Source organism: Candoia aspera, chromosome 3 (assembly GCF_035149785.1).
Source record: "Candoia aspera isolate rCanAsp1 chromosome 3, rCanAsp1.hap2, whole genome shotgun sequence".
NCBI lineage: Eukaryota > Metazoa > Chordata > Lepidosauria > Squamata > Boidae > Candoia > Candoia aspera.
The window spans coordinates 177,658,326-177,677,335 of NC_086155.1; the positions used below are offsets into that span (position 1 = coordinate 177,658,326).

Below are 19,010 nucleotides of genomic sequence, written 5' to 3' on the forward strand. Positions count from 1 at the left end.
AGCATCCAGAGTCCACCAGAGCCTCGACTGCGATAGCTCTAGGGCCATACAAGAGTTCAATTGTCCCTGCCAGGATGGAGCAATCGTCACTCACCCTGGGGTTGTTGCATCCCTTCTTCACCACCTGCCCAGCGGTGCTGCTTAGAGCAGGTGGGGGGCGTTTTCTGCTGGCTGTTCTTGGGCGTTGATCACATCCCCTGCGAGGTAGGCATCCTCGTCCGGGGTTGCTAGCGCTCCTGTCATACGTCTGGGGGGGTTGGATGGCTTGTGCGGCGTCTTCGGTGTTGGTCTGGGCGGGCGATCCATTGTCCTGTTCTTGAAACAGTCCGCCGCTCAGTGGCCCGTCTTCCCACACCGGGTACATTGCCCGCGGGCAAGCCTCCGTTGTTGGTCTGAGTGCCAGGTTGGGCCCGACTGTGGGACTGGTCCTCTTGTGCTGGGAGGGACTTTGTCATCTGTGGTTGCGAGCAGGAACGTGCGCTGAGCGTGCTCCGCTTTTCCGGCTAGGCAGATCCACCCGTGAAGGGAGGCTGGGTCGTCCCTGTAGAGTGCCCATTGTAGTACCTCCCGGTTGAGGCCACACTTGAACATGTCGATCAGGGTGGCCTCAGACCATTCCGTGATTTTGCCTGCGAGGACCTTGAACTCGAGGGCGTAGTCGGCCACCATTTTTCTTCCTTGGCGCAGCGCTTGAAGTGTGCACTTGGCCCTTTCTTTTGCCAGGGGGTCCTCAAAGTAATGCTTCAGCTCGGCTAGGAAGTCATGGAAATTGGCCAAGGCTGGGGCTTTGGACTCGGACATCTGCACGTACCAGTCCACAGCCCTGCCTTGGAGCTTGGTGGCCACTGCCAAGATTTTGGCTGCTTCTGTGCTGAAGTAATGGCCGTATTGGGCCATGTAGTCCCTCACATTTGTGAGAAGGAAGGACAGTTTCGTAGGGTCCCCGTCAAATTGTACGGGGAAGTCTTTGGCGAACCCCCAATTTGCGGGACCCATGCCTGTGGGTGGTGAGGGATGGCTCCCACTGGCCTGGGGCCACGAAGCCCTGTGACAGAGTCTCGTGCTTGGCCCCTTCTGCTCGGGGTTGTTGGCAGGGTGGGTAGGGTGCCCCGATCCCCTCTTGCCCCCTGTGCCGCCTCTGTCTTGGAGCGCTCGCCTACGATCATTGCCAGGGACTGGAGCATGTGTTCCAGGTCTCGTACCCTGGCTTCCAGGGCCGTGACCCTGTCTGGATTGCCCTGGTCATCCGACGTCGGTGCTGCCGGATGCTGTTCGGTCTGTAGTCTTGCGCCTTCCTGCTCGGGCGTTTGGGGGTAGCGGAGCCTCCAGGTGGAGTAGGGTGTTCCCGTCCAGGGTCCTGCTCCGCCGGCCCATGTGAGGAGTTGTTGGTCCCCGACTTCGTCTTCCGTCGGGGCTCTCCTGTCTGGGTTGGAGCTCCAGGTCTGGAACTGGGGTGCGGTGTGGGCAGGGAGGGTGTCCGTGTCCCATTTTGGGTGCGCCACCTCCAGCAGCTGTCGGGTTGCCTCTGCCTCTTGCGGGCTGTCCTTCACGCCTCTGGTGCGAAGTGCTGGCTCCATTGCTGTCCCCAGTTCCGTTTTTGCCAGTTGATCTCTCCCGCGGAAAATTTTTGTTCGGTGGAGCTTGGCGACTTTGGTTTGGTGACTCTCAGCTTTATGTCAGGCTCTGCCTGCTACCCAGTAAAAACACAGACGCTAGTGTAGGCTTAGGTTCTGGTTTTATTTGAGTAACAGTATGCGTGCCCTTTAAGAAAGCTGAGAGTGAGTGGAGCGCGCCAGAACGGGATTTAAATAGCCTGCGCCGGTCAGCGCTCCACCCCTTCTTACTCTGGGTGCGCCCCCGAGCCCCGTCGGTTCCGTCTTCGGTAGATGAGGGGTCGTGGAGCCCCTCCTGTGCTCCGGGTGTTTCCTTGATTGCTTCCCTGGCCGGTGATGGTTCATTGCCGGGCGATCAGGTTTGTAATCTCTTTGACAGCTCGGGCGTGCCTCATGGTCTGGTCTTGTCAATTGCTTTCTTTGCAACATTGTATCTTTCTCTTCCATGCCTCGCTAGAGTTGATACTTTGTTGTCAGCACCTGTTGCTCTCTTTTGTTATCTAGTTGCCTTTTCCCTTAATCCGCCCGGGACCCATTTCCCTGCATTGTCATGCGAGCCGTTGTGATGTCACAAGCATCGCAACGGTGATCATGACAACCACTCTTGAATGGGGAAGTGCTACCTCACCCAAAGTTAAAGATGGCCTAACATCCACAACCACTCAGTTCTGGTAGGATTTAGTTGGAGATGGTTTTTCTCCAACCAGACCCACACAGCCTCCAAGACCCTTGAGCTGATATTTGCCATCTATCTCATAGCTGTTTTGCTTCTAAAAAATGAGACTGATCACCAATTTGTTTCAGTGAATGCAGTAGAAAATAATGACAGGGAAGTATTTTTTAGAAAATCCACACATACTTGCATTTTATAATATGAAGTCACCTCTTTACCTGGACCTTTCTGTTAGAAATTGTGAAATATTTTTTCTCTCTTCCCATTTTAACGAGGAAGTTCTATTGGGTATTGTTCTACTATTGCTTTAAATTCTGTTTTATTGTAAGCATTTTTCATCATTTATTTATTTATTTAAATTTGTTATAGCCACCCAACTCCAATGGACCTCCTTCCTGCCTTCCTTCCTTCCTTCCTTCCATCCATCCATCCATCCAGATTGTCCTTGACTTATGACCATTCATTTAGCGACCATTCAAAGTTACAACAGCACTGAAAAAAGTGACTTAGTTTGGGTGGAACCTTTACAGATTCTTCTTCTGTTGCTTGCCATATTTCTGTATGTTCCATCTGTATGTTCCATCAATTCTTGTAGCCTTCTGACTTGGTAATGACTGAAGTGCTGATCTCACTTCATCTTCTAGTACTGAAAGTTCTTACAAATTGGGAATATCCATCTCTACTGTAAAAAAATTCAGTATACACCTTCCAACTTCCTTTGGTCTTTGAATCAGTTCTAGTGGACCATTGCCATTCTTTGGTATACCAATTTGAGGTTGGGATCTCCTGAGTTTTCAGATCTTTTGGAAGTCTTTGTTTTTCTGTTCCATCTTTGATTCTTCACAGATGTTGTTCTAATACTGCTTCTTGTCTCTTCTAGCAGCTCTTTGAAATTCTTTGTTAAATACCTTCCTGAGATCTCTGTTTTTCTTGGCTTTGGCTTCTCTTCCTTTATTGGCTATTTCCACCATCTGTTCTGACATCCAGTTTGCTTTCTTCTATTTCTTGGTCTTTGGCAGTCCCTTTTCACATTAATCCTTAATGACTTTGATTTCATTGCACAGTTCCTCTGGTTCCCTGTTAGAGAGGTTCAGAACTTCAAAGAGATTCTTCTTGAAAACGGTGGGTATATACTCAAGAACTTACTGTGGAAATTGGTTGGCTTTCTTCTTCCGCCTTAGCTTGATTTGGAACTTGCATAGGAGCACTTCTTGATTTGTTCCAGTCAGCCCCTGGCCATGTCTGCTGTTACAGCTCTTCCACCTCCTTGTGTCAATAATATAGATAATTTAATTTATGTGATGTCTTCTTGTGATATCAGTGTATAAAGACTGTGTTCACAAAGAAGAAATTGAATTGACAGAAATTAATACATTGTTCCCTTGCTTCATTTCAATTTCCTAGTCCATACAGCGAACTGATTTTAGCTCCATACTATTTCGAGTTTTGGCATTCCAATCTCTAACCACAAGCAGCACATCTTGCTTATATGTCATTTCGGTTTCATATTTAATTTAATCATAAACCTCTTCTTCTGCATAGCAAGGCTGGAGGGTCATCTGTCAAAGATGCTGTAGTGAATCCTGCACTAAGCATAGGGTTGACCTCGTTGACTTCTAAGGTCTCTTCCAATTCTTTCATTCTATCTACTGCTCTCTATGGAAATTAAAGACATAAATTAAACTCTCTATTTCAGTTTTTCGTTCTTCTCAATTTTAAGATGTATTCATCTTAAATTTTGATATCACTCTAAGTTTTAAAGAAGAAAATTACATGACATTTTATATAGAGTGTGCATTCTCATATATGAATTTTTGAGTGCACTTTTCCCCATAAAAGTGTTTTGCAAGCAATTTTCCCTATTATCCTGCATATGTGTTAATTATTTTAATGAATATGAACATTTCCCCCCAATATGTATATCTTTATATTTGTTGTTTTTAAGAAGTATGTCATAAAATTTGGAAAAGTTAGCTTTTTGAAGAGTGCCTGTGTTTAGGTTTATGTACTGGCTTGGAAGTATGGTACTGAGTAATTTCATATCAAGCTAATTTAAGTTAGAACTGCATACATTTCTCCCACTGTTCTCGTTTCTTGATGGCAGCATCCATATGTGGACTTCCCACTTCTACTTTATGGGAGCTGTTGGCATGTAAAAAAATCTTCCAGCTTAATTTATTTTGTATTTAATTTAATTTAATTTAATTTGATTTTTGTTTTTGTTTGGTTTTGCTACTGATATATTTTTGTCCATGTAATGTGCTAACATATTTTTATTACACTTCTACATTCCATATACTAGGTTTCAGTGAATTCTTTTTTTGAAGGGAAAATTGCTGTATATTTTCCCTTAAACAAATAAATAACCATTACTGTTTGCTGCTGTATGTGTGCCAGGGACATAATATCTACTCAGAGTATGACTCATTAAGTTTAATAAGAGTTTTTCTTTGCTGTTTGTATATCTTCTAACACGTGGATCCCCAGTATGTACATGACCTCAAGTACCTGCAGATACTTCACTTTCTATTTACCAGGTAACCTGCTCTACCTGACTTTTTACATTAAAAAAAATGGAAAGAAATGGAAAACAGCAGTGAGGCAGCCTCTTTGAGTCTCTTGATTTCAAAGAATGCCTCTTGGCCTCCCAATGGTCCTATAAACTTCCCTTAAAATTTTTAAAAATTATGGATGGCTGCTTCCAATGCTGAGTTTGGAAGTAGTAAATAGGGAACATGCTTCTAGAGTGGGTAGCAGGTTTCATTCTGGTCAGTTAGTGCTTTCTAACCAGTTATGTCCTCTAGGGCAGCCATTTGGTGAAAGTGGTCTCAACATATTCTTACTTTTCCAAATGTGCCCACTAGACCAAAATACAATAATAATAAAATAAAATAAAATAGGATAGGATAGGATAGAATGGTTAGGATTACACCCTAAATTCTAATTAGCTCTAATTCTTCTTCTCTTTTCTCTTTTGACTTTTTGACCACAAGAGATTTTATGTTTAGAGTATAACATACAACGTACTGCTTGAGCACATAAATGTATAGGCACAACTGATAAATCAGCACTCTTCAAGTTCGTTTTGTTTCTTAAAGATATGCAGTTCAGTTTCAGCCTATGATTGATGAATGCTGTAAAAATCCTGGAATACTGATCAGTGTGGAAATTAACCATTGCTTTTGATTTACTCTGGAAAACAATGGTTGAGAACCAAAGGCTGTGGGTGGTGCTACTGAACAATCCCTTGGATTTCCCCCATTTCGTCTTAGACCACAGCAATTCATGCTGCTTTTCAGATGACTCCTTGGAAATATAGGGTAGGTTCTAAGAAACTGGCATTAATGGTCTTAGCCCAGTTTATAACCCAACACCAGTTTATTACAACCTGCCCTATATTTCGAAGAAATCATCATATAGACAGAGGAACTCATGATCTAATATATGCACTTCTTTTAACTGACCTTGTAACATATATTCATTTGAAGAAGCTCATGTTCCTGACATCTTCAATCACTTCTCCAGATGGCAGACCCCACATGAAGGATGGACATCTTACCTTCCAGATGTCATGAGGAACTCCCATCCCTTATTATTGCCTGATGGGAACTGGAGTTCAGCAATAGCTGGAGGCTACCCATTGTTCATCCCTGACCTGTATAATTTTTTTCTGGAAATATATAGCTTTAAGTTCACTCACACGTTGGCCAAGATCACCTCATGGAGCCAGTTGTACAATGAACATCTCCACATGGTGACTGAATGTGCAGCTGACTTGTGACCCATTCAGCCACATGGAATACAAGGGGTATCAGAAATGGTAGGGGTATTTGACTTGAAGGTGCTTCTTTGGTGAGGATGTGGCAAATGTCTTTTGTGAAGAGATATCCAGGGCCATGTTGTAACATGCCAATCTAAGAACTCTCAGTTGCTGCTTAATTTGATTTTCTCAGATGGTGTATAGAGAAATAACCTTGATTTTTATTAGCTTGTTTTCAATTTTATAACATGATCAGCAAAAGTGATTAAATGCAATAAGAAAACAGGACGATTAGCACACAAAGAAGTTTTACTGATAATGTTGGAATGCTTTCTGATAGCATTCTTATCAGCTAACTAGTTGTTTAGAATCTTTTTTCAGTACAAGACAGTGACCTGCACAGCCATTCTTCATTTTAAAGGTAGAATAATACAGGATTTTTCCTAGAAAGGGCAGCATCTCTTTCAGTTTTTGCTTTGTGGTAGATAGAATTTCATATATTGTGTTATTGTTATGCAGTATACTTTTATTCTCAATTGGTCCCAATTCCTTCCTTGGTGGCTATGAAACAGTGTTACCACATAATATAATTAGTTCATGACATGCACTATTACTGGCGTGTGTGCATGTGTGTACACATCCACACCCATACACCACTTTCTGTTGTGTTAGAAAAAGGGCTAGATTGGCCTCCTTTAATTTGGCACTGTGTAGAGTTTTGAAATTGAAACTTCCAAACCTCCTACTTCTGAGAATTGCCAACCCACTATATTTCAAGGTTGCCAGATTGGTGAAGGCTGGTGTTGATTAAACTAGTTTTGATTGTGCCAGAACTGAGAAGTACTGAGAACCAAATATTGAATAAAATTCTCCACAAGCTTTGTTGATTTTAGAGACAACTATCACACATATATATTCTCATATTCTAATAATTATACAATATTTAGTTTAGACATGGTTTTTAGATGTTGTTGTTTATTCGTTTAGTCGCTTCCGACTCTTCGTGACTTCATGGACCAGCCCACGCCAGAGCTTCCTGTCGGTCGTCAACACCCCCAGCTCCCCCAGGGACGAGTCCGTCACCTCTAGAATATCATCCATCCATCTTGCCCTTGGTCGGCCCCTCTTCCTTTTGCCTTCCACTCTCCCTAGCATCAGCATCTTCTCCAGGGTGTCCTGTCTTCTCATTATGTGGCCAAAGTATTTCAGTTTTGCCTTTAATATCATTCCCTCAAGTGAGCAGTCTGGCTTTATTTCCTGGAGGATGGACTGGTTGGATCTTCTTGCAGTCCAAGGCACTCTCAGAATTTTCCTCCAACACCACAGTTCAAAAGCATCGATCTTCCTTCGCTCAGCCTTCCTTATGGTCCAGCTCTCGCAGCCATATGTTACTACAGGGAACACCATTGCTTTAACTATGCGGGCCTTTGTTGTCAGTGTGATGTCTCTGCTCTTAACTATTTTATCGAGATTTGTCATTGCTCTTCTTCCAAGGATTAAGCGTCTTCTGATTTCCTGACTGCAGTCAGCATCTGCAGTAATCTTTGCGCCTAGGAATACAAAGTCTTTCACTGCTTCTACATTTTCTCCCTCTATTTGCCAGTTATCAATCAAGCTGGTTGCCATAATCTTGGTTTTTTTGAGGTTTAGCTGCAAACCAGCTTTTGCACTTTCTTCTTTCACCTTCATCATAAGGCTCCTCAGTTCCTCTTCACTTTCAGCCATCAAAGTGGTATCATCTGCATATCTGAGATTGTTAATGTTTCTTCCAGAGATTTTAACTCCAGCCTTGGATTCCTCAAGGCCAGCTTGTCGCATGATGTGTTCTGCATACAAGTTGAATAGGTAGGGTGAGAGTATACAGCCCTGCCGTACTCCTTTCCCAATCTTAAACCAGTCTGTTGTTCCGTGGTCTGTTCTTACTGTTGCTACTTGGTCGTTATACAGATTCTTCAGGAGGCATACAAGATGACTTGGTATCCCCATACCACTAAGGACTTGCCACAATTTGTTATGGTCCACACAGTCAAAGGCTTTAGAATAGTCAATAAAACAGAAATAGATGTTTTTCTGAAACTCCCTGGCTTTTTCCATTATCCAGCGGATATTGGCAATTTGGTCTCTAGTTCCTCTGCCTTTTCTAAACCCAGCTTGTACATCTGGCAATTCTCGCTCCATGAACTGCTGAAGTCTACCTTGCAGGATCTTGAGCATTACCTTACTGGCATGTGAAATGAGTGCCACTGTTCGATAGTTTGAACATTCTTTAGTGTTTCCCTTTTTTGGTATGGGGATATAAGTTGATTTTTTCCAGTCTGATGGCCATTCTTGTGTTTTCCAAATTTGCTGGCATATAGCATGCATTACCTTGACAGCATCATCTTGCAAGATTTTGAACAGTTCAGCTGGGATGCCGTCGTCTCCTGTTGCCTTGTTATTAGCAATGCTTCTTAAGGCCCACTCAACCTCACTCTTCAGGATGTCTGGCTCTAGCTCACCGACCACACTGTCAAAGCTATCCCCGATATTGTTATCCTTCCTATACAGGTCTTCCGTATATTCTTGCCACCTTTTCTTGATCTCTTCTTCTTCTGTTAGGTCCTTGCCATCTTTGTTTTTGATCATACCCATTTTTGCCTGGAATTTACCTCTGATGTTTCTAATTTTCTGGAAGAGGTCTCTTGTCCTTCCTATTCTATTGTCTTCTTCCACTTCCGCGCATTGCTTGTTTAAAAATAATTCCTTATCTCTTCTGGCTAACCTCTGGAATTTTGCATTTAATTGGGCATATCTCCCCCTATCACTGTTGCCTTTTGCTTTCCTTCTTTCTTGGGCTACTTCTAGTGTCTCAGCAGACAGCCATTTTGCCTTCTTGGTTTTCTCTTTCTTTGGGATGTATTTTGTTGCCGCCTCCTGAACAATGCTGCCAACTTCTGTCCAGAGTTCTTCCGGGACCCTATCTACTAAGTCCAGTCCCTTAAATCTATTCTTCACCTCCACTGCATATTCCTTAGGAATATTAGTGAGCTCATATCTAGCTGATCTGTGGGTCTTCCCTAATCTCTTTAGTCTGATCCTAAATTGTGCAAGAAGAAGTTCGTGATCTGAACTACAGTCAGCTCCAGGCCTTGTTTTTACCGACTGTACAGATGTCCGCCACCTTTGGCTGCAAAGGATGTAATCAATCTGATTTCGGTGTTGTCCATCTGGTGAAGTCCATGTATAAAGCCGTCTCTTAGGTTGTTGGAAGAGAGTGTTTGTTATGCAGAGTGAATTGTCTTGGCAAAATTCTATCAGCCTGCGTCCTGCTTCGTTTTGTTCTCCCAGGCCATACTTACCTGTAATTCGAGGTGTCATTTGACTGCCCACCTTAGCATTCCAGTCTCCTGTGATGAAAATAACATCTCTTTTAGGCGTGTTGTCCAGTAGGTGCTGCAGATCCTCATAGAACTGCTCTACTTCAGCTTCTTCAGCATTTGTGGTTGGGGCGTATATTTGGATCACTGTGATGTTAGATGGCTTGCCCTGAATTCGAATTGAGATCATTCTGTCGTTTTTTGGGTTGTATCCGAGCACTGCTTTAGCCACTTTACTATTAATTATGAAGGCTACTCCATTTCTTCTGTGGTCCTCTTGTCCGCAGTAGTAGATCTGGTGGTCATTTGATGTGAAGTGGCCCATTCCAGTCCATTTCAGTTCACTGACGCCCAAAATGTCTATCTTTAATCTTGACATCTCACCAATAACCACATCCAATTTGCCCTGGCTCATAGATCTTACATTCCAGGTTCCGATGGTGTGTTGATCCTTAGAACATCGGATTCGCCGTTCACCACCAGCACCGTCGGCCGCTAGCCGTCCTTTCGGCTTTGAGCTAGCTGCGTCATCACGTCTGGGGCTAGTTGAGCTCATCCTCTGTTCCTCCCCAGTAGCATTTTGACCATCTTCCGACCTGGGGGTCTCATCTTCCGATGGTATACCGACATATCTCTGGTTGTACTGATCCATTTAGTTTTCACGGCAAGAATACTGGGGTGGGTTGCCATTACCTTCCCCAGGGATCGCATTTAGTCTGACCTCTCTGTCATGACCTTCCCGTCTTGGGTGGCCCTTCACGGTTTAGCTCATGGCATCATTGAGGTGCTCAAGCTCCAGCACCACGACAAGGTAACGATCCTTTGCTGAAGGGTTTTTAGATATGGAAGATGAAACCATTTTTAAAATTTTAAATCTAATCTAATAAAATAGTCAGTTGTAACCACCAACAAATATTTGGAAAGCTCATTTTATCGCTTCTCTTCTGCTTCTCTTACGGACTTCTTGTTGAATGCTGTTTTCATATTGAAAGTCTAAGGGACCTATGCCCATTTGACAACCAGCTCTGAGGTTTTGCTTAGTTATAAAACCTTCAGCTGAAGAATTGTTTTCCTGTTTTATTTTGAGAACATATTAAGATGAAATGAAAAAAAAAAGGTTGAAATGTGAGCATCTTTCCCCAGGATCATGTGGCATCTGCAGGGGGCTCAGTTATGGCTGCTCTATGTTTTTGCTTCTAGCCTGAAATACTGTCCTGTCCTGGTGGAAACTATTTTGTGTAGAACAAGAGCATAAACTTATTTATATCTCCATATTCCATCTTTCTCTCTCACACCCAGATATGGAAACACACCAAAGAAAAAACTGAAAGTAAGAAAGGAATAAAGGAATGTGTCTAAGTTCCAAGTGATTAGTCATAAAATTATAAAAAATGTCATTAGCTATTGAAGGAATAGACTTAAAATTGCCAGTCCAGAGCCCAATGCATAACAGTGGTCATACACCTAACCTGGCTTTTTGTTGGAGCATTGTGATGTAAAATTTGGGAGACTTCAGTTTCTCCCCTGTTATGGTCAGATCCCTCTTTGGTGGCCCTGGTGTTCTGCCCTCCACTGCAAGGAGGCTGGGCTCATTCAATCGGTCCACCCCAGGCAACTAATTGACTCAATTCAGTTTCAGAGGGAACTTGGAGTTGTTCCTGAGGATCTGCTGCATGGTCCAACCAAAGCCCTGGTGGCTGCCTGGAATGACAAGGCAGCTGGGCTCTGGATGGGACTGCAATCAAGTGGTCTCTTCTCCCCCAGGAATCCCTGAATCCTCCTTGGTTATGGAGGAGTTTAGGGAGATGAAGTAGGTGAAGAGATGCCTGGAGCACTGCTGGAGAGCTACCAGGAATGAATCCAACCAAACACGAGCCACTATTATGGCCTACCTTGTCTCTGTAAGGGCATCAATATTTATCTATCCTTCTTGCATCCTTGGATAGCTGCCAGTGGCTTTTTTTCAGATGACTTGAGCCCTCCTGGGTGGGAGTGGTTTGCCTACAAGGTCACTGTGAGAAATATGCTATGCATCTGACAGATAAAGTCAATCAGGTTCACGCTATGTTTGACTTAGCCTTAGAGCAGGTCTTATGGAGGTGACTGGGGCTTGGTCTGGCTTAGTTAAACTGGAGGGAGTTGATCCTGTTGGGCCTGATTAAGTGGGCAGTGTTCTTGCAGCTGCTAGCTCAGCCATCTTTGATTTAGATCCATTCCCCTCCTGATTGGCTAAGGGTTTTTTGGAGGTGACATGTGGTTGGGTCTTGGCGGTAGTGAATGCCTCTAAGAGAAAGCAGTTTGTTCTGCTATCCTTTAAGAAGGTGGGGGTTTGCCCCCTCTTCAAGAGGCTATTACTGAACTTGACTGTACTGGAAACTTTTCATCCAGTTTCTAACCTTCCCCTCAAATTATGGGGAAGTTTGTTGCACAGCAGCTTCAGAGAACTCTGGAACAACCGGATCATTGGGACCAGTTTCAGTCAGGATTCAGGCCTGGGTATGGCCCAGTGAGAAAGCATTGATCACACTCTTGGATGACCTCTGGAGGGAGCGGGTTGGGGGTAGTGCATCCATCCTTGCTCTTCTTGCCCTTTCAGCTGTTTTTGATACCATCTTTCATGGTATCCTTCTGCATTGGTTGCTAGTATGCTTCTGGGTTTGATTCAAGATGCTGGTAGTTACCTTAACCCGAATGGCTTGGGGATGGATTACTTGTGGGACTGTCTTTCCCCAGTGGTATCTACCCATCCTGTGAGATCTAGAATGAGAGGCATTGTCTGGGTCCTGTCTGTTAGGAAGAGTCATGTGGTTGAACCCAGGAGGAAACAGTTTTCGGTCATGGTGCCCACCCTCTGGAACAAAATTTCCCTGAAGATCAGACTTGTCCTGACCCTGCTGGCCTTTCATAAGGTCTTGAAGACCTGGTTTTATCATCAAGCTGGGGCCTGGATGTGTGGCTGAGCCCATATCATGTCTATGTTACTTGTTGTTGGTTGGTTGGTTTTTCTCAGGTGCTAAATACAGTAATGTTATGTTATGTTATGTTATGTTATGATATTATTTCATTAATTACATATAATTTTGTTATACTGTTTTTGTCTTGTTTTAAACATTGTTAGCTGTCCAGAGTCATGTATTTGTGATAGGCAGCCATATAAATTGAATGAATGAATGAATGAATGAATGTTACATGGGATGTTTCAAAATATTCTTAGATTCTTAGAATTTTCTATTCCTGCAAGTAGGTTTCTGGTGATCATTTCCTGGTGTTAATGTATAGCTTTTTCCCTCTCTTATGAATACTGCCCAAAACTTCTTTTCTTCATTTCCACAGTGAAGGAAGACAGGGAATTTGCTGATCTGAGGAAAACAGAGCACCCAGCAACTTTCCCTGTAGGACAGGGATCTGGAAGGCTTCCTTACCTGGCCAGTTTATGGTAAAGTAAATCCAATCCTTAAGCTAAGGATTATGCTAGCATTACTCAGATAAGGTTTATGCTAAGAAGCATCCCATCTGCCTATCCTGTATGGAGCAAGGTGGTGGTGAGTTTGTTAGTTCAGCCCAGAAGCATTCCAGTTCAAAACTGGGCAGGGATTTTTGCCCATATGCACAGTTTTTAGGTTAAGAAGACTTCACTTGTCTTATTCAACAGGAGCTCACTCAACATTACAATGGAGGAAATAAATGGAAAAATGAAAGACTGAATAATATTTCTATGCCCATTGAATAGTTAATGTGTATTTGATTAACAGCTTCAGATATCTGAGACTCTTCTCCTTTGAACAAGGTTCAGAATACCATGTTAACTATTAATGAGATGCAACAAGTCACTGCTTTATAGCTCTTTAAGGGGAATGTATTATACAGAAAGTGCATTGCCAAGTAATGAATTACTTTATTCTTTTCTATGTGTTGTAGCCTGTTGGTAAATGCTCACAGAACATGTAACTGAAATTCTGATTCCAGGATCTGGCAAGTAATTCACTGTAAGTGCATATTTGCAGAATGAGTGCATTAGCAACATGGGTGCAGTAGCAGCAAAGAAGCATATTCATTACTTTTTAAGAAAATGCTAAAAGAGCCTTTTGTCTCTTAAGTCTGCTTTGAGCAAATTAATTGTTCCTTTGTGAGGGAAAGGACTAAGACTTCTGCTTACACTCCTTTCCTTGCTATGAGTAAAACTTAGAATAACTATAAGTATAGAAGCATATACAGTACATCTCCATGCAAGTAGGACCCAAATATTTAAACCATTCACCTTTCTTGTGGTTGTATTGTGAAGTTGTTACTGCATAGCAGAAATTCTACATGCTGTGAAAGAGGACTGATCAAAGGCTTACTCCCATGATTTGCTATGTTTTCTGCAACCTACAAACTTTGTGATAAACCCAGGTTCATATATATATACACACACACATACATACATACATACATGTGTGTGTGTGTGTGTAAAAGTTTCCATGAAATATTATATAGTTATCACAAAGAACTGGTAAGGGTATATCATAAAAAGGGGAAAGATAGAATTAGAATGAGACATGCTCAATTGGTATCATAGCTCCACCCACTGTACTATGTGACGCAGTGACAGTTTATACTTTGATTAGCAGTCACTGAGGCCAGGGGAAAACAAGTGTTGATTGGATCTTCTGTACTGGAGAAACAGACCATTTCCAGAGTCAAGTACAGTAATGAGAATCTCAGACTCAATTCTGGACATGGATATGGCAAACTACTCTGAAGTCTTAGATCCAAGTTGCACTAATTTAGAGTTTGAAACCATGCAGGTGTTATACAATGGCAATGGTGAGTTTGAATGATTGTATTGATGAATGGATGAGGAAGCAAACGAGATTTGGGTCAGCCAATTTTTTTACTTTTCATAATGCTGGCGAGGGTTTTTTTTTTAAGCAGTTTATTTATTTATTTATTTATTTATTTTCTATCCCGCCTTTATTATTTTTATAAATAACTCAAGGCGGTGAACATACCTAGTACTCCTTCCTTTTCCCATTTTCCCCACAACAACAACCCGGTGAGGTGAGTTGGGCTGAGGGAGAGTGATTTTTTTGTTTAGATTTTGTTTTTTATTCATGAATAAACATATGTTAATGAATTTATACAATCTTGATTGTTGAAATTTATACAATCTTGATTGTTGATTCCTATCATTAATAGATTAATCCTATTTATATAATTGGTAAGAATTTTGGTAAGAATTGTGTCTGCTTGAATTTTGGGAGCTAAATTAGATGAATAGGAGAGAACTATGTAACAGAGATATCAATGGATAATGAACCTTATAGGAAATAATAAAAGACATATAGTAAAAATAATTTATTGAAATAATGGGGTAAATTTATTTATTATAGAAGCTAAAAAGCCCCTCTTAATATGAGATACCAGAAGCATGGTATTAGCAGTTATATGAAAGGAATATGGATAGGCTGGTCTAACTTTCCTGTAATATTACTTACTATTGTAATTTTAGTTGGTATAGTCTTTGGAGATTGCATTAGGTTGCATGAATGTGCTTCCCTATATAATGTTAATAACAGTTTCAAAATAACATTATCATTTTTATTGTGCAGAAAATAAAATGCCAATTTTAAATACCGTACAAGTAATTTAATAACCGTACAAGGGTATCGTCAGTCAAATAATCAAAAGAAACAAGCAATTTTTCTTCCTTTTTACCATTGTAAGAGAAATGTAAGTGTTTTGGTCTATTTTTTATGTGCTAATTACAACAGTTAAGATAAAAATATGGAGAGGAGGAATTGGTGGCTTTTGATTGATTATGTCACATAAAGTCCTTTTCAGCTCCTTGGGATCACGTAGATAGACTGTCTCCATGTTGATTTGTCTCTCACCTGGTCTTTCAGGTCTTCCAACAGTGCACTCATTGCCTCTGTAATTGAGTCCATCCACCTTGCTGCTGGTCATCCTTCACCTTCCTTCCAACTTTCCCAGCATTAGAGCCTTTTCCAGAGACTTAGGTCTTTGCATAAAGTGTTCAAAGTAGGATAATTTGAACCTGGTCATTTATGCATCAAGTGAAAACTTTGACTTGATTTGTTCAATGGTCCATACGTTTGTTTTCTTGGCTGTCCACTGTATTCTTAGGAGTCTTCTCCAGCACCAAAATTCAAAAGTATCAATTCTCTTCCTATCCTGCTTCTTCAAAGTCCAACTTTTGCTTCCATAGAGTGTCACATGGAATACTATTGCTTGCACGATTCTGATCTTTGTAGGCATAGATACATCATGGCATTTGAATATCTTTTCCAAGGCTTTCATGATTGTTCTACCAAGCGCTAATCTATGGCTGATTTCTTGGCTACTTGTTCCTTTACTGTTGATGGTTGATCCTAAAAGGCAGAAACTATCCACCACTTTGATATCTTCACTGCCAATTATAAGGCTGGTGGTTCTACATGTTGTCATTAGTTTGCTCTTCTTTATATTTAATTTTAGTCCCATTTTTTCACTTCTCCTTAACTTTTATTAGTAGAACTTGCAGATACTTTGCATTTTCTACTATCAAGGTAGTGACACCAACATAGCACAGGTTATTGATGTTTCTTCCTCCAGTTTTAAAACCACGCTCATCTTTTTCCAATCCAGCTTCCCTTAATATATATTCAGCATATAGTTTGAACAACTAAGGGGAAAGTATACAGGCTTGTCACACCCCTTTGGCAACCCGGAGCAAATCTGTTTCACCATGTTCTGTCTGTACTGTGGCTTCTTGACCTGTATATAAGTTTCTCATGAAGATGGTGAGATATTCTGGGATTCCCATTTTTCTGAGCACATTCCACAGCTTGATGTGATTGACACAATTGAAGGCCTTTCTATAATGAATGAAGCACACAGTGACTTCTTTTTTATATTCTTTGGCTTTCTCAATTATCCAGCCTACCTCAGCAATAATGTCTTATGTTCCTTGGTCTTCTCTAAAGCTGGCTTGAACATCTGGCATCTCTTTTTTCCATGTAGGACTCTAATCTGCATTGGATGATCTAAGCATTATTTTGCTACCATGTGAAATTAAGGTTAATGTACAATAGTTTGCACAGTCTGTTAAGCCTTCTTTTTTTGGTATTGGAATGAAGATTGACCTCTTCCAGTCAGTTTGCCACTGTATCATTCTCCAGATTTGCTGGCATATCTTGGTTAGAACCTTGAGTGATTCTTCTTTTGTGGCTTGCCATATTCCATTGGGTATTCCATCAGTTCCTGTAGCCTTCTGACTTGGCAATGACTGGAGTGCTGATCCAACTTCATCTTCTAGTAGTACAGGTTCTTGTAAGTAAGGAATATCTTCTAAGATACCTTGGATGTTGACGTCTCTACTGTACAGTGTTTCAGTATACTCCTTTCGTCTTCCTTTGAATTGGTTGCTATCTGTCCATTGGTGTCCTTTAACACACCAGTTTGGGGTTGGAACCTCCTTATGAAATACTTTCCTTGTTTTTCCATGTCTATCCATCTTCAATTTCTTTACAAATGTTGTTGTAATATTGCTTCTTGTCTTTTCTAACACCTCTCTGAAACTGTTTGCTAAATTCCTTTCTGAGATGTTTGTCTTTCTTGGCTTTGGCTTCCCTTCCCTCCTTGGCAATTTCATGGTTTGTTCTGACATCCAGTTTGTTTTCTTCTGTTTCTTCATTTTCTTTTCATTTCATCCTTAATGACTTCTTTAAGTTATTTCATAATTTCTGTGGGTCTCTATCATGAAGTTCTCCTTGAAAATGGTGGGTATATGTTCAAGCTCATATTGTGGAAACTTACTGGCTTTCTTCTTCTTTAGCTTAACTTGGAACTTGAACATGAGCAATTCATGATCTATTCCACAGTCAGCACTTGGCCATGTCTATGATGCTATAATTGAGCTCCTCTAACTCCTTTTAGTAATAATGAAGTCAATTTGATTTCTATATACTCCATCTGGTGATCTCAGTGTATAGAGGCATCATTTTGCTTGTTTGAAGACAGTGTTAGCTATGAAGAAATCATTGGAGTGGCAGAAATTGATAAGTCAGTCTCCTGCTTCATTTTGCTTTCCTAAACCATACATTCCAACTACATTTTCCTCTTTCATGTTTCCAACTTTGGTATTCCAGTCTCCAATCACAAGCAGCACATCTTGCTTGTATGTTCTGTCAATTTAAAATTGAACTTGATCATTAACCTCCTCTTTTTCTGCATCAGCGGTTGGAGCACTTGGAGCATAAGCTTGAATGATTGTCATATTTAAGAGTTGTCCACAAGTCTAATCGATATTATTCGGTCATTGATTGCATTGTAGCCAAGTACTGTTCTTGCTATACCCTTCCTAACTGTAAAAGCAACACTATTTCTTCTTTGTTTTTCATCTACTGAGTAATAAATAGTGTGATTTTTATGACTGAAAGTGTCCAATCCTGGTCCATCTCAATTTGCTGATGCCTAAGATACCAATTTGTAGTCATTTCATTTCGTCTTTCACTGTGTTGAGCTTTCCAGTGTTCAAGGTTCTTATGTTCCATGTTCCTACTGTAATTCTATCTTTGCAGCTTTGGATTTTCTTTTCCTGTATGGCAACAACAGCAACTAGATGTCCTGGAGGATTTAATCTAGACACATCATAAACACCATTAGTACTCTGAAAGATACTCGGCTCTTCCTCAGTAGCATAAGTGCCATCCAACCTGAGGGGCCCATCATCCAGCACTACATCACCAGTCATTTTATATTTTCTGCTCATGTGGTTTTCTTGGTAAAAATACAGGAGTGGTTTACCACTGCTTTCTCCCATGAAATATCAATTGATGCCTTTACCATTGTCACTAAAGTGATCATCTGCGTCCAGCATCTTTCTATATCGCTGCTGCCCAGTATAGGTGCCTGCTTGCTTTAGCTGGGCAGCTGGGATGGCCTTCACACCTTGGGTGATCCTGCTGGGAATATATACTTTTTGGCATACAGTCCTGACGTTCTTCGCTCATTCCTCACAGGAACAACCCCCTGCCATATTGAAGCAGCGCAGCAAGACTTGTGGGGTGGTGGTGGTGGTGGAGGGAAATAGGTGGCTACTCTGAAAAATACTCTTATGTCTATTTAGAGTGGATATATTTAACATACAGTCATACTTCTAGAGTGCCAATATGCAAGCACTAGTGAGTTATTAATCATGATAAAATTTGGCAAGCTGTTGTTTAGCTGAGAGAATTTCTTGCTATTTGATTAGAATAACTTTTAACTTCAGTTGGATTTGAATTGTCTATGCCTAGATTTATTTTTTCCTCCCAATGCAATCATGACTGAGTCAGATATAAAGCAAAGAGTATTTAATTTTCCATATATTCCATATATATTAAGCAGATTAGGCAGGCATGGCTGTGGGAGGACTAGGTAGTAAACATGTTTGCCTGAATTATTATTTTTTATTCAGTAATGTTTATTTTTCATATCAAGTTAACTGGAACTAAATGCTGTTATTGCTATTTTTTTTAAGGATAATTCTGTATTTCATAATTATGTAACAAAATGAAAGCAGAGATTTGACCTTTCAATATTATAGTCAATAGTAACAGAGAAATTGTGTCCTGATGATTTTGAGT

At 41.2% G+C, this 19,010-nt stretch overlaps 1 protein-coding gene across 3 annotated transcripts in view; it reads left to right on the forward strand.

The window, feature by feature from the left end:
* The window catches only part of HNF4G (hepatocyte nuclear factor 4 gamma), an 86,473-nt gene that overhangs the window by 41,244 nt on the left and 26,219 nt on the right, over window positions 1-19,010 (forward strand). Inside the window, exon 1 of one of the 3 annotated variants that reach the window (XM_063299403.1) lies at window positions 14,002-14,208. The exons of 1 other annotated variant lie outside the window; for it this stretch is intronic. In XM_063299403.1, the coding sequence (XP_063155473.1) occupies window positions 14,094-14,208 (115 nt within the window). In that variant the 5' untranslated portion in view covers window positions 14,002-14,093. Of the gene's footprint in view, window positions 1-14,001; window positions 14,209-19,010 lie in introns of those variants that run through there. One more of the 3 variants, XM_063299400.1, reaches the window with a different exon arrangement.